General features: G+C 38.2%; 1 protein-coding gene across 48 annotated transcripts in view; it reads right to left on the bottom strand.

Annotated features, from left to right (window-relative positions):
• lola (longitudinals lacking) overlaps positions 1–13,886 on the bottom strand; it is a 67,850-nt gene that overhangs the window by 47,372 nt on the left and 6,592 nt on the right. Inside the window, exons 5-6 of one of the 48 annotated variants that reach the window (XM_088030190.1) lie at positions 1,155–1,327; positions 1,072–1,101 (exon numbers count right to left, since the gene is read on the bottom strand). The exons of 35 other annotated variants lie outside the window; for them this stretch is intronic. In XM_088030190.1, the coding sequence (XP_087886316.1) occupies positions 1,087–1,101; positions 1,155–1,327 (188 nt within the window). In that variant the 3' untranslated portion in view covers positions 1,072–1,086. Of the gene's footprint in view, positions 1–1,071; positions 1,102–1,154; positions 1,328–1,806; positions 1,982–2,117; positions 2,335–2,402; positions 2,614–2,658; positions 2,752–4,298; positions 4,652–5,314; positions 5,854–6,411; positions 7,847–7,944; positions 8,650–9,739; positions 10,433–11,473; positions 12,368–12,555; positions 13,179–13,242; positions 13,448–13,516; positions 13,810–13,886 lie in introns of those variants that run through there. 12 more of the 48 variants (XM_088030197.1, XM_088030200.1, XM_088030160.1 and 9 more) reach the window with 12 other exon arrangements.

Raw genomic sequence — 13,886 nt, 5'->3', positions numbered from 1 at the left:
TTCACAAGTACTTTATTTGTAGACACTCGTTTATAAATTGTTTAAGATGTATGTCATCAATAATTTTATGCAGAGTTCTGACATGTCGGTACCAATTGGACCGCACACCAGTGACGTAATTGCATCGAGTATCAATACATCTGTAGCTCTTGACAAATCTGGGTCCATATCTACGTCGTGTAGCAAAAAAACCTACAAAACCAACGATTAAAAACCAAACACACTGATCAACTATCATGCACAAGTAATACCAACAAAACTAATCAATCTTTTATTTGTGAAATCTACAGAACGAACGGCTAAAAAGGCACTTCCGGCGCTGGCAAAACGACCGAAGAATGTCGATTCCGGATGTGTTGTTTCAAGTTGTGTTTTCTGCGTGTCTTGTAAGGGCAAAGATGACACTTGAAGTCAAGACCTTTCCGACAGTCCTGTCGCAGATGAGCTGCGAGTGTTGTGATGTTTTTGTACAGTTTGTGGCAGTTAGGACAGTACATTTTTGCATCTAGAACAGAAGCAACTAGTAAAAGCGTATAGATCCGAACTTAGCCACGTGAGAAAGGAAAAAAAATACGTTCAAAATATAAAATTTTATTGATTGGTCTCTACAGAGTGTTTGGTGTGCAGGTGTACCTTCAAATCGTACTTCCTTTTATAGCTGGTACTACATAGATGGCACTTATACTGCGACGGTTTTCCACAATCTTGCCAACGGTGTGTGGTTAACGTTTTAACGTTTTTGTACGTTTTGTTACAAACAGGACACCTGATTTTTCCCTGTCCTAAAAAAACCCGGTTTAGTCAATAGAATTCGGTGCAAGCGCAACAAAAAAAGCACCATAAAGAAAAAATATATTTATTTGAAATTTGTAACAGATTCGTTTAAAACGGGTTCAAGCAACCGACCGGCGGCGATATTCTCGTTGATGTGTCTCGAACTTGCCATGTGTATCTTCAACACGTGTTTTCGCTTAAAACCGACCTTACATACAGAACATTGAAACTTTAGCGGTTTCCCGCAGTCTTGGCGTTGATGCTGCTTTAAAGTTCTCAAGTTTTTGTATACTTTTTGGCAATCAGGGCAACTCACTCGGACGCCATCTACAACAAAACTTGAAATTAGAACGTTCTTGTTGAGACTTCTTAGATCCAACCTTGTGTTTGAGACTATTCAAGTGCACTTTCAAGTCGTATTTTCGCTTATACCAAGCGTTGCACGTTTCGCAACCGTATTGTGCCAATTTTCCGCAGTCTTGTCGACGGTGTTGCCTCAAAGACCCTGCATTTTTGTAGCACTTGTTACAAACAGAGCACCAAAAATTCGAACCTAGAAATACAATCACTTAATACAAACACGACGAAATAAAAATATTGTTGTAGAATCAGAAGAATTTATTGTTTTCTACAAACGAATGTTTGTTTAACACGTGATCTTTAAGATGTTGTTTTCTTTTAAATTTCTGGTGGCATGTTGAACACTCGAAGTTACGTCCTTTGCCACAATCGAGTGTCATGTGGCACCTCAAACTGCCTATATTTTTGTAATATTTGTGGCACTTCGGGCACAGTACCGCAGACTCACCTACAAGTAAAATAAATTTCAAAAAAAACTTCACTAAAATACAAGCGTATCCAACAAAAAAAGCCGAAATAAAAATCACATCTTTTGTGTTTCTTTTAACCCTTATTCGTTTTACCATAATTCTGTAAGATCAGCAAAAGCAGCCCAACGATTCTTACACCATTTTTGCACTTATATGGAACGTGCCTGCAAACCGAAAGCTTCACCAAAAGAAAAACTGGAACTACGAGTTTGAATGTTTATTGAGCATATGTTCTTTCAAATTATGTTTGCGGGTGTACTTCGCTGAGCACTTGGTGCAATGGAAGCGGTGGCCTTTCCCACAGTCCAAAGAACGATGGGTGGCCAAACTGGTTTGGTTCTTGTACCAGCGGTTGCATCCGGCACAAAAAACGCCACCTACAACGAAATGGTTATAGGTAGAACCAAGCAACCAAGTTTAAAAAAAACAACAACGTAATTTCAAAGTTTATTGAAAAAAAATAGATCTTATTCCTTTGGTAAATTATCAAACAGTAAAAAGAATAGTCCTCACCACAATCCAAGCAACAATAAAATTGAAATTGGACTAAGAAAAAATCACGAAGAGTGCTTATGAAGTATGTGTTCTTTCAAATCATGTTTTCTCTTATATTTTGCCGTGCACAGTGTGCAGTGAAATCGGTGGCCTTTACCGCAGTCTTGTGAACGATGCACTGATAAAGTAGTGTGGTTCTTGTACCACTTACAACATCCCGAGCAAAACACGCCACCTAGAAGAAAAACATCAATGCCCACACTACTCACAACTTCACTTAAAACTACGAATAAAACCAGTAAATTCGATAATACTTTTATTCCGTTCTGTGCACAGAAAACAGATGCATCTTAAGACTATATTTCCGCGTGAATTTGCCATAGCACACAGAACACTGATACTGAGCACCTTTGCCGCAATCCTGAGAACGATGAGCTGCTAAACTCTGAGTATTTTTGTACCACTTCTTACACTGCGGACAGCGCGCTCCACCTACAATAAAATCTTATTGGAACTAAAGCTCAGAGTTAGATTTGAAGCATGCAATAACAACAATTACCGGAACAAATGAAACATTTATATTCTGTTCCCCAGTCGTGGTTGCGGCGAACTAAACTCTGTGGGTTTTTGCACTGCGGACACGGAACGCCACCTATAATAGAACGAAGGAGCTTAAAGTCAGATCAAACAAAAAATTGTATTCAAAATTTATTGCAGTCATGTTTTATGTACAGACATAATGTGTGTTTTAAGATTGTATTTCCTTTTGAATTTACTGAAACAGATCGAACATTCGTACTTTGCTACTTTTCCGCAGTCTTGTGACATGTGCGAGGTGAGGCAATGCTGGTTTTTGTACCATTTGCTACATTGTGGACAAGGTAAAGGACCGAGTGAAAGATCTAAAACAATTCAAAAAGTCATTTTTGGCAAAGAAAGGAAAAAGGCGTATGCGGGGGATAAAAGACGCGACAAAACGATTCACCGTTTATTTTACTTTACAAAATTATTTTTGACCACTAAAACTGTTTCTTTTGAAATGGACTAAAGTGTGCGACTTTAGCTGCTGACGACGCTTGAACTGCAACGTACAGTAACTGCACTGAAACCGTTTGGCTTTTCCGCAGTCCTGGTACAAGTGAGCTTTCAAACAGTTTTGGTTTTTGTAGAATTTGCTGCATTGAGGGCACTGCACCCCTAAAATGAGCAAAAGATCAATCACAAAGTCAGACTGGCACAATTGGGAAAAGCAAGGTAAGCAGCAAAAACAATGCAACACGCGAATCACTGCAACCACTCCCACTAAATTTATTGGTACAACTGAACATTGCTACAACAGTTTCTATGCATCCTCAAGATGTGGTCTTTCAAATGGAAGTTCCTCCGAAACATCCGCGGACACTGAGAGCATTTGAACTCTTTGCCTTTACCACAGTCTTGAAGCCGATGCATTTTCAGAGTGCGCAAGTTTTTGTAAATCTTGTTGCATCGGGTACAAACTACAGGAGCATACCGACCACCTAAAAAAGAAACAGTTTTTACAGAGTAACCAACCTCCACAAACACAAAAATAAAAGACTCAAATCTCTTTAAAAATTTATTAAAACAATAAAAATATTTACATCGCTTGGTGCCGTAGTGTGTTATGTCTGTACAAATGTTCCTTTCTCAAAAACCCTTTTTGACACAAATAACAAAAAAACTGTCTCTCTTTCCCACAATCCCTCGATAAATGCACCTGCAGCGAATTTCGATTTTTGTACACTTTGTAGCAGTTTGGACAAAACACGCCACCGCCATCTGAAAAAAAAAACGTATCATATCACGATCAAAATTTTGCGGCTGGAAAAAATGAAGCGTCTTCACAAACAGGGTCGGTATCTTTTTTATGTTTGCGAAGAATGTGTTTTTTTATATCAAATCTTCGTTTGCTGCTTTTTGGACAATATGGGCACTTATAGCGAGGCGCTTTACCACAGTCTTGATGCTGATGAGTGTACAAAGAATTGAAATTTTTGTACGTTTTGTGGCACACATCGCAAGTTAGTCTTGCATCTGAAACAAAAACGTGTATAGAATAACCCCCAATCGCTATAAAAGAGAAACATAATTTTTGTCTCGCTTCAAGTTCTTCTCTGGAAACCAAAAATTGGAGGCTGAAAGTCAAAAACAATGGGTACCGACAAAAACTAGAATCCTGTAGTATCATTAATGATTTATTGAAAACAAAAATACATTCCAAACCCGTTATAACAGTGCAACAAAACACGTTTCCCATTCAAACTTGTTTGTACTGCACGGACTAGGAGTTAGTAACACATGAAATCACATCTCCGTCCCCAACATTTCGTCAATGTAAACACATCAAGACACCAAATCTACTACCGAGTGTTGTTTTCTGAGATGATTTCTCATGTTAAACCGGTGTTTGAAGGTGCGTTCGCACATTGGACACTTGAAGCGCCCCTTATTATTGCACTCGTTGCGCAAATGTCGACGAAGAGAGTCGGTTCTGCGGTAAGACTTGTCGCATTGAGGACAGAAGTGGTAACCTAGAAGAAAAATAAAGCTAACTCTGGTCAAAAAATGTCAAACAAGCAGGCCCCAAGAGAAACACGTTTCTACATGGAACTGAGATCTTTATTAAAAAAAAAAAACGAATTAAGAAACACAAACTAACACTAAAAAAACATAATACTGAAAACTAGGAAACTAAAAAAAATCAGTCTCAAAAATTATTCGATGGCAATCGTCAGTCTATTACTTTGGCGAAGTTTTCATAGCGGTCTCGCTATTGTCTGCTTTCTTTTTCTTAACGTCGATGTTGAAATGTTTGGATTTCTCATGCACGTTCAAGTCGTATCTGTGTTTAAAACGGCGAGGACAAAAGCGACAAGCGTTCATCGGCTCTTTGCCGCATTCGAGTCGGATGTGGCGAGTAAGCGAATGTTTCAAACGATACGTTTTGGTGCATTTCGTACACATGAATAGTTCACTCAAGGCAAAATTGTCCAAGTTATCCCACGGTAAGGAGGACTTTTTCGACTTTTTCACTTGCTTATTTTCCTGATCTGAGCTGTAATAATCTGAAAGCATAAAACAGTAACGCAACTGTAAAACGAGAACAACCTACAGGCCCAACAGGTACTCCATGCAGACTAACACTAACTCGGAGCTACAACCAAATCAAAATCTATTCTACGACAAAACTGAAATATTCCAAAGTAACTTTATTAAGTCAATAAATACAAAAAAAATTAAATTCTGTGAGTTTTAGTAATATGATTTTGCACTTCTTGAATATCAGCATCGGTGAAAGGACAGGAAGTGCATCCGTATTTCACTCGCTGTGGTTTCTTCTGGCAAACATTGAGGTGCTCCACGCGTTTCACTCTTTCATATAAAACTCCACAGTTTTGACACCGGAGTGTATCCACAGGAAATGTCAATAAAGCGATATCTTTTTCACAAGCTAGTTTCTTCTTCCCTGGTTCTGGTAAATTCTCTCGAGACATTGCCAAAAAGCGTTTCATTCTCTCCATCGCCAACTTCTGCACTTTGGGTCCTCTTTTCTTCGGAATGTCATCAACACTCTCCTGTTTCACATCCACTTCTTCGCTGACCTTCTTCACTTTCTTTCCAAATAAAATATGCGGACTTAATTCCTTTTTTATATTGGCTACAACTGTATCATTCTTCAAATCTTCCACCGCCAAAATTTTAATAAATGGTTTTGTTGGAATCGACTTAGTACCTAAAAAACAACCATTTCAGAACCGAATCAAAGAAAGAAAGAAACTGAAAAAAATACAAAAATTTTGTTGAAATTTTTATTCATGAGGCTGAATAAAGAGTTCGCCACGGTGTCTGCGAGACATGTGAGAAAGAAGATGCGCTTTTTGGAAGCCAGCATAGGTGCAATAAGGACACACAAAAGATTTTTCCTTCTGGCAATAGTATCTCACGTGACGGAACAAGTTCGCACGATGTTGATAAGTCTTGCCACAGTCGCTGCACACATAGTCGGATTTCGAATCTACAAGAGAAATAAACAATCAGTTAGAGAAAGCACAAATGAGTAACAGAAAAATCAGAAAAGCTGTAAAGTAAAAAAAATGTCCCTTTAGTATTATCTTGCCTAGTTTAGATACTTGTAGTATTGAAGTCAAACCTGGAACAGAAGTAGTATTAGTTTTGAAAAACTAAATAAAAGACACAATTTGGGTTTTTATCGAAATGGAAAGTTTTCGTTAAAATCTTTATTGGAATGGACTTAACACAGTTACAGCCTAACTGAATTAAATAAAGGAAGTAATTTGAAATCTTTATTGTATAACTACCGCTACCTAAAAGCAATGTATAAGTAAAAATAAAACAAACAAAAAAGCAAAAAATTATAGGAAATTAACAATTCTGGTTTAAGGACAAAATATTGATATGTGACAGTGTAAAGGAACTATAAACTATTACAATAATGGTAAAAAAATCACATTTTTCTGTTGAGTATTATAGTAAAAATCGGCTTGGGCATATTTTGTTGTATAGTACTTCTTCTGAAAAAATATATCCCGTCACCTACGCGTAAAATTAAATAAATTTACTTAAAACTAGTCCTTAAAAATAATAAAGCATGTTTTAAACCAAAATATACAAAATATGATTTTTTTGTCATAATTATATGTTTTCTATAATACAAGCTGCCTTAAAATAAAAAGCAAAAATTTGATATGATGGACAAGCGGAAATCGAGCCAGCGATCGAGCAATGCTAGGATTTTTACAAGTCGCCGGCTGGCCACTTTCCCTAATGCACCTGGCTAAAATAATGCAAAAGCACCTAACTAAACAAATAACCTTAAAAGCAAATACGTAGTAACAACTTGTTCGTATCATATAAAAATAATTCACAAAATTGTGTAAAAAGGATAAAAGGTAACTTATATCTAGAGATACGCTTCAAGGAACATTTAACTATGTGAGGCACTTCAATTAGGTAAACTATTCACATAAAAATATCATCATAAAGAGCATATTTTATCATTTTTATCACATATAAATATTCTTTTTCACAAAAAGTTTCAAAATACTAATGTATAGTAGTGTAAAAACGCCGAAAATCTCATCGAAAACTGAATAGGAACGGTTAAAAACATCCAAAATAAAAGAGTGATGCGAGGGCAGTCTTGAATATTGTCGGATTTTCAAAGTATCACAAAATGGTCGACCATTCAGGTCCAAGGCAGCATAGTGAAAAAGTCCTGTTCTATGTACGATTTAGGAACGTGTCTTGAGGAGTATTTTAGTTAACAAAACATGGCGCGTATGTCTATGGGGTACCGGGACTGACTTATTCGTTAACGCCGCTTTCGCTTTTGATTTCCGTCTTCACCGTGGAATAATCTATCTCTCTGTGCATGCGTTCCATGTGCCTGGCCATGTGCATTTTCTGCTTGGCTTTATAAACGCAATAAGGACACTTGAATTGAGGCTCCTTGCCGCATTCCCACTTCTGGTGGTTACGCAAAGAGCTCTTCAACTTATAAATTCTACCGCAAACTGAGCAATCGAAACCGGTGCCGTCTAGACTAGTCCGGTTTCGAGATTTCGGCGAAGTAGTGCTTAGATCGAGCGAAGACCGACTCACAGATTGAATCATCGACTTTTTCATACTCTCGCGCATCAACATCATCGGCAGGGCGAGATGCGACGGCCAGCGTTCCCATGGGCGAGAAACACGCAAGTCTTGAGCTGGAAAAGAAAAATATGTTAGCACAAAACACAAAAAAGCGAAAAGAAGAAAGTTATTTACAAAAGATGGTGTGAGAGGAGAAAGAAACAAACAAACATAACGTGTAACTTTATATTTCAGAAGCTCATACCGCCACCATATACAAGGCCTTTACAAAAAATATAATACTATTATTGGGAGTGATGTAAAAATATTAGACTAGCTGACATGGTGTAAGTAATATCTTGTCTGGCCACGAACACGCCATCGCGTCGTACAATTAAAAAAAGAAAAAAACTACGATTAATACTTAACTTAATAAAATAATGTATACACCGTATTACGAGGTTACTACCTAATGCCGCCCTAACAAGCAAAGAAGGCACCACTCGGGCGTCCCTAAATTATGGTTAAACACAAATTAAATAAACAAAAATAAATTACTACTAAAGATGAACCAAAAGTCGTGGCCGCTACTTGATTATCTTAAGATCTGGATTGTTCTCTTCAAGAATTCCGATCTTGTCTTTGTGAGCTCTTGTAATGTGTCTGATCCTGTGAGCTTTCCGCTTGCACTTCTGCGGACAAAACGGACACTGAAACTGTGGCTCTTTGCCACACTCATACGTCAAATGTCTCTGAAGTGAATCCTTGCGAATGTAGCTGCGACCGCATTGCTCACATGCGAAATTTCCGCGAATACGATTACTAGACGGCGTCGACTTCCTTTTCGGCTTTTTATCATCCTCCGACCACATAAACCACGGACTTAGTATATTAACAGCTTGATCCTCCTCTTTCAATTCGATTTTCACCGGCAATCCTGTAAAGTACACGTGTTAGATCATCGCCATAGAACAATCCTACTCTAAACTTAAAAAAAACTCCCGCTAATATTACAGGTCTAACTGTTACGAAATAAAACGCAAACAAACACCAAACTCCTTTATTATAAAAAATTATTGATTATGCCAATCGCTCGCGCGCTGGATGTACTTAACCATGTCAGGACCATTCGCTACCACATTGTGCTTCAAAATTAAATGCTTTCGTAACACGTGAGCATATTTCGTGGAAAACGAGCAAGAATCGCAGAAAAAAATCGGTTGCTTGTTGCAAGTATACTTGCGGTGGTTATACAAGGACGCCTGATGTTTGTACTCCTTCCCACACAACATACATCTATGAACTGAAAACGAAACAAAAATGAGGAACAAATAAAAAAGAAACATAGGATACAAAAAAAAACAATCACCAGTCTATCTTTTATTGAACGGTATAATTATGCCTCGTTAGAGTGTGTCTTTGAAGGACGTGCTTGTACTTGAATTCAGACCCACAGAATAGACAACTGAAAAGGGGTCGCTTTCCACACTCCACTTTTAGATGTCTGAATAAATTCGTTCTTCTCGTGTATTTACGGCCACATTTCACGCACACGTGCAAGGGGGAGTCTACAAGAAAAAAAGTGTTACGGAAGTCCAACTCGCCCCTCGGATACTTACAACCGCCACAAACTGATTAGCTGCAACCACGAGTTTGCGAATGCAATAACTCAAAAAAAAAAAACAAAATAAAAATATAAATAAAATTTTATTTACAAAATAAAACTAAATGTTTTCTCCCTTGTCCACTTCTAGAAACTTCTCGTTGAGCTCATTAGGGTTCACGTGGTGTACCAAGCGAATATGTTGCAATAGGTTACTTTTGAGATGGGTGCGTTTACAGCACAAAGGACATATGTATCTGGGTTCTTTCTGACACTCGTATCGTATATGTCTCCGTAATGAGCTATTAGCACAGTAAGTTTTGCCACATTGGGGACATACAAGTTTGCAATTAGAAAGGCCTACAACAAAACTCACCATTATCTAGTGTTCACTTTGAGTGTGCGAAGTAACAGAAACGCAATCTCACATAAACTCGTTTATTTGAGAAGGGTTACAAAATACGTTCTACAAAAATATAGGAAGTAGTTACATTTTACTATACACGAATGCAAAAATAATCGAAATGGAATGGCAGTTCGACATGGATCTAGTGTCAGCTACGACTACACACTTTGACTCCGTCTAAGCTACACTTCTTTGGAAGCAGTAGAGATTGTCAACGTAGTACCACAATAACAAGCATCTGACACCTACGTCTATCAAACCTAACTTATGTAAACAGCAAATGATGTTTATTTTTTGCATGTTTTTTTATCTCATTCCGGCGATAATTCTTGTACTCGCAATAAGGACACGAGTACTGCGGTTCTTTGCCGCATTCTGAGTTAATATGCCGTGCCAAGTTCTTGCGCGCGTTGTAAATTTTTTGACAGTTGGGACAAGTGTAGCCTTTAGGAGTCCAACAATGGGCGTAGGGCAAATTATCGCGAGACGCTCTCTTGGGTTTCTCTGGTACTTCCAGGACAGCTTCAGGTTTGTGAGCGTCAACAGCAACAGTTTCTTCGACTGAGATTAAAGCGTCAGTTTCCGTAAGGATGGAATCAGTGTTCCGGTCACCGGGATAGATGACCTGAATGGTCCACGAAGGAATCTCTTCAACTAGGGTTTCTTGAAGATCTAGAGAATTGGACAAGAGGGTTGTATCCTCGATTAACCCTGAAAGTAAGTCAGTTGAAGACTCTTTCTTTGCAAACTACACTAACAACACTAATGGAAGAAGTGAAGGGAAAGTCAGAGTCGTACGAATGCGTTTAATAGATATATGGCACACAATGACTAGTACAATACATGGCAACATCGAACTACTTAGTTTACAGTTTGGTAGGCGAAAACGTGGTTTTTAACATGCGAAGCTAATACGTAGGCCCTTCGAGCTCTATAAGGGCAATGAGGGCATTGAAGGACCGGTTCGAGTCCGCATTCCTGGCGCAGATGGCGACTCAAAGTCTTCTTATGATGGTAAATTTTACAACACCGGGGACACTTAAATTTTGTATAGCAAAAAGGAGGATGTTTCATGTTCTTGCCCCATTTCACTTCACCTAAAACATTTGGTTGAAGTCAAAACGAAGCTCAAATTAATCCTAGAAAAGGAACCAATAAAACCGCTAATTTGTGAGACTCTTTATTGTCTAGAAAAGTACACTCAACAGGTTCGAATGTATGGATTTTAAATGACTCAACAGTCTGTGTTTGTGTGTGAACAACTGCCCACAAACCTGACACTTGTTTGTTGGAACTTTGCCGCATTCCAACCTCATATGCCGCGACAATGTGTACTTGCCTCTGTACACTTTAGGACAATTAGGACAACGATATAGTTTGCTGTCTATCGACAATTCGAACTTCTGCAAGTCGTCAGGATCTGACGTGAAGAAACTAGTACCTGCAAGCATCGTCTAGTCAATATCTCAATCGGCTTGAAATGAAACGAAAAAGATAAGATTTATGTTTATTGTGCTTTGTTCTGACATGTCTGACCAAATCAAAGTTGTGCTTAAATCTCGCCTGACACAAGAGACATTGAAACTCCGGATATTTCCCACATTCGTATCTTTGATGGCGTTTTAGGGTGTAGATTTGTCGATAATAACGTCCACATTCGCAATAATGAAATTCTAAAACAAGACACGCAATTACCTTTTGACCATAGAAGCTCAAACATCGAGTAAGCTAGTGGCAATAAAAGGTGGAGTGTACTTATCATGAATTTATTATATTTGAAGGTTACAACGTTACAATTTTAGAGCTAAATCTACGAAAAATCAGGTTACAAGTTAAGAAAAACAAAATACTGGTCGAAGAGTATGGCCAATGCCCTCAATAAATAAGAAGAAGTACTGAGAAATGGATAACGATGGCTTTGGTTGGGTCCATTTGTCAGCCTACATTCGAAACGGTAAATATCACTGGCAGAATAAATAAATGAATAAATACTAAACTAAATGGCACTCGAACAACTAAAACAAAGTGTAGATGACTAGATTTAGAAGTACTACACAAAGGGGGATGTCTTTATCTGATATCCTAACACTTACAATTATATATGGCTCAGGCAAAATCGGAACAATTTGGTTTTGGTACTACGTTTTGGAGCTTAGACTAGACAATATCGGAGAGAGATTCGTGAGGTACCTTTCAGGTACTATGAGGAACTCAACTTTGCCTATCGCCCACTTCGCGACTAGGAGTACCAGATAAAACACAGCCTGCAATAGTAATTTGCTGGAGGTACTCAAATATGGCAAAATCGAGGCACATGGCACTTATACCACTGGAATGACCCTAATCTGACTAGAACAATTTACTCCATTTTAACTTCTCGCTTTACTTGTCTCTTTCTCAATTTCTGGATGAAGATCTCGTGAGTGAGTCGCATGTGCTTTAAAAGTATATAGCCGTGCTTGAACTTTTTCGAGCACATCTGACAAGTAAATGAAGGGCTTTGACCGCAGTCAAAGCGTAAATGACGACCGAGAGTTTTCTTTTGTAAGTACGTCTTTCGGCATCTTGCACAACCATATCTAACACCGTGGTTGTACACTTTCAAATTTCTGTAGTCATCGAAATTAGAAGCGTAAAATATGATTCCTGTAACACAAAAGAGATTAATGGTATCGAGAAACGAGAGGGGACAACAACACTGAACTAACTCGGGCAGGATCGTTCTACAAAGCTTCAAAACAACAAAAAAGGGCAACCTAAAAAAAACAAGCTAAGAATTAAAATCAAACAAGCTAACACATCAACTACGGGAGGGGGATAAATAAAGAACGACGGTCTTTCATATATCTGTATTGTTGATCTGAGATTACATCGAGATTTCTGAGACGTTGAACCTTGGAACAGCGTGAATTCCAGGTTTCAGAGTCTGCACAGTCTTGTACGTCGGTTTCCATCATCAGTAGATTTCGAAGCCCCCAATAAAACTCTAATTTTACCTCTACAAAACATCACAAATCTACCAACTGTTACTGTCTACGACTCGGATCACTGATGATGGATTTAAAGCAATGTCTCTCAACTGTTATTTTTTAATTAAATGCAACCTGAATTGTTCCTGAATTGTTTTTTCAACTATTTGAGTTTCCATAGGAACTAAGCTATCTAAGGGTGCTCTCAATTGTGTCTTTATGGTTTAAAACCGGCGAAAATCCGAAAAATTTTTGATCAATAATGCTGTTCTGAATAAGAGGAGGTGCAATACTGCTGTTACTATGAACCGTAAGATGTCTTTGCATGTGCTGTTTCTTCTTGAAACCCTTTGAGCAAATGGGGCAAAAGTACGAGGGTGGTTTTCCGCATTCTTCCCGCTTATGATTGGACAGATTACTTTTGTGTTTATATGACCGCCCACATCTATCACAAGTAAACCTTTGATGGACTAACGAAAGCCAATTCACTGAAATAGAAAACCCCAATTAAAATAAAGCCGCACTGTTTTGACATTTGAGAGAAAGAGCCAGTTTACTTTTCATGGTTATATTTTCAACTTGGAACATCGATTGAAAATTATGTGCTTTTGCAGCGACTGCTTCCGCCAAAACGATGAGTTACACAAATGACAAGTGAACATCCTTGCTTTTCCACATTCAAATTTCTGGTGGCTTTTAAGACTCGAGTTGTGTCTATACGATTTGCCGCATCCTGGACAGGCGTGTAGAGAGGGCACTGCAACAATACAGAGCTGTTGGTTGAGCGATCAGTCACTTGCCCAAAATACCCCAAAAAAAGAATACAGAAATTTATAAGCGACTTTATTTTCTATGGAAAAAGAAAATGGTACAACTACTCCAATTTGGTATGTTTGACTTTTATGTGAGTTGTTAAATCGTACTTTCTTTTGAACTTATGGTCACAGATTGAACACACGAATTTTGGATCGACACCACATTCGAATTGGAGATGGCGACGAAGAATATGTTTATGTTTGTAACGTCTCAAGCATCTACTACATTGATGGGGCCTTTCGTTGACGGATGTATCAGAGATGTTCAGCAAATATCGTATATACTTCTCGGCGCTTTTCTCTTCTATAAAAGAAACGGGAGTTAGATTTCAACGCTCGTTCTGTTTTCGTTTTCCCAAAATTGCGACCAGTTCCATAATC

This window comes from Gnatocerus cornutus, chromosome 2 (assembly GCF_029298725.1).
Source record: "Gnatocerus cornutus isolate USDA-ARS CGAHR chromosome 2, icGnaCorn1.1, whole genome shotgun sequence".
Classification (NCBI taxonomy): domain Eukaryota; kingdom Metazoa; phylum Arthropoda; class Insecta; order Coleoptera; family Tenebrionidae; genus Gnatocerus; species Gnatocerus cornutus.
The sequence above is the reverse complement of the archived record's forward strand: the minus strand, read 5'-3'. Positions and strand labels throughout refer to the sequence as shown.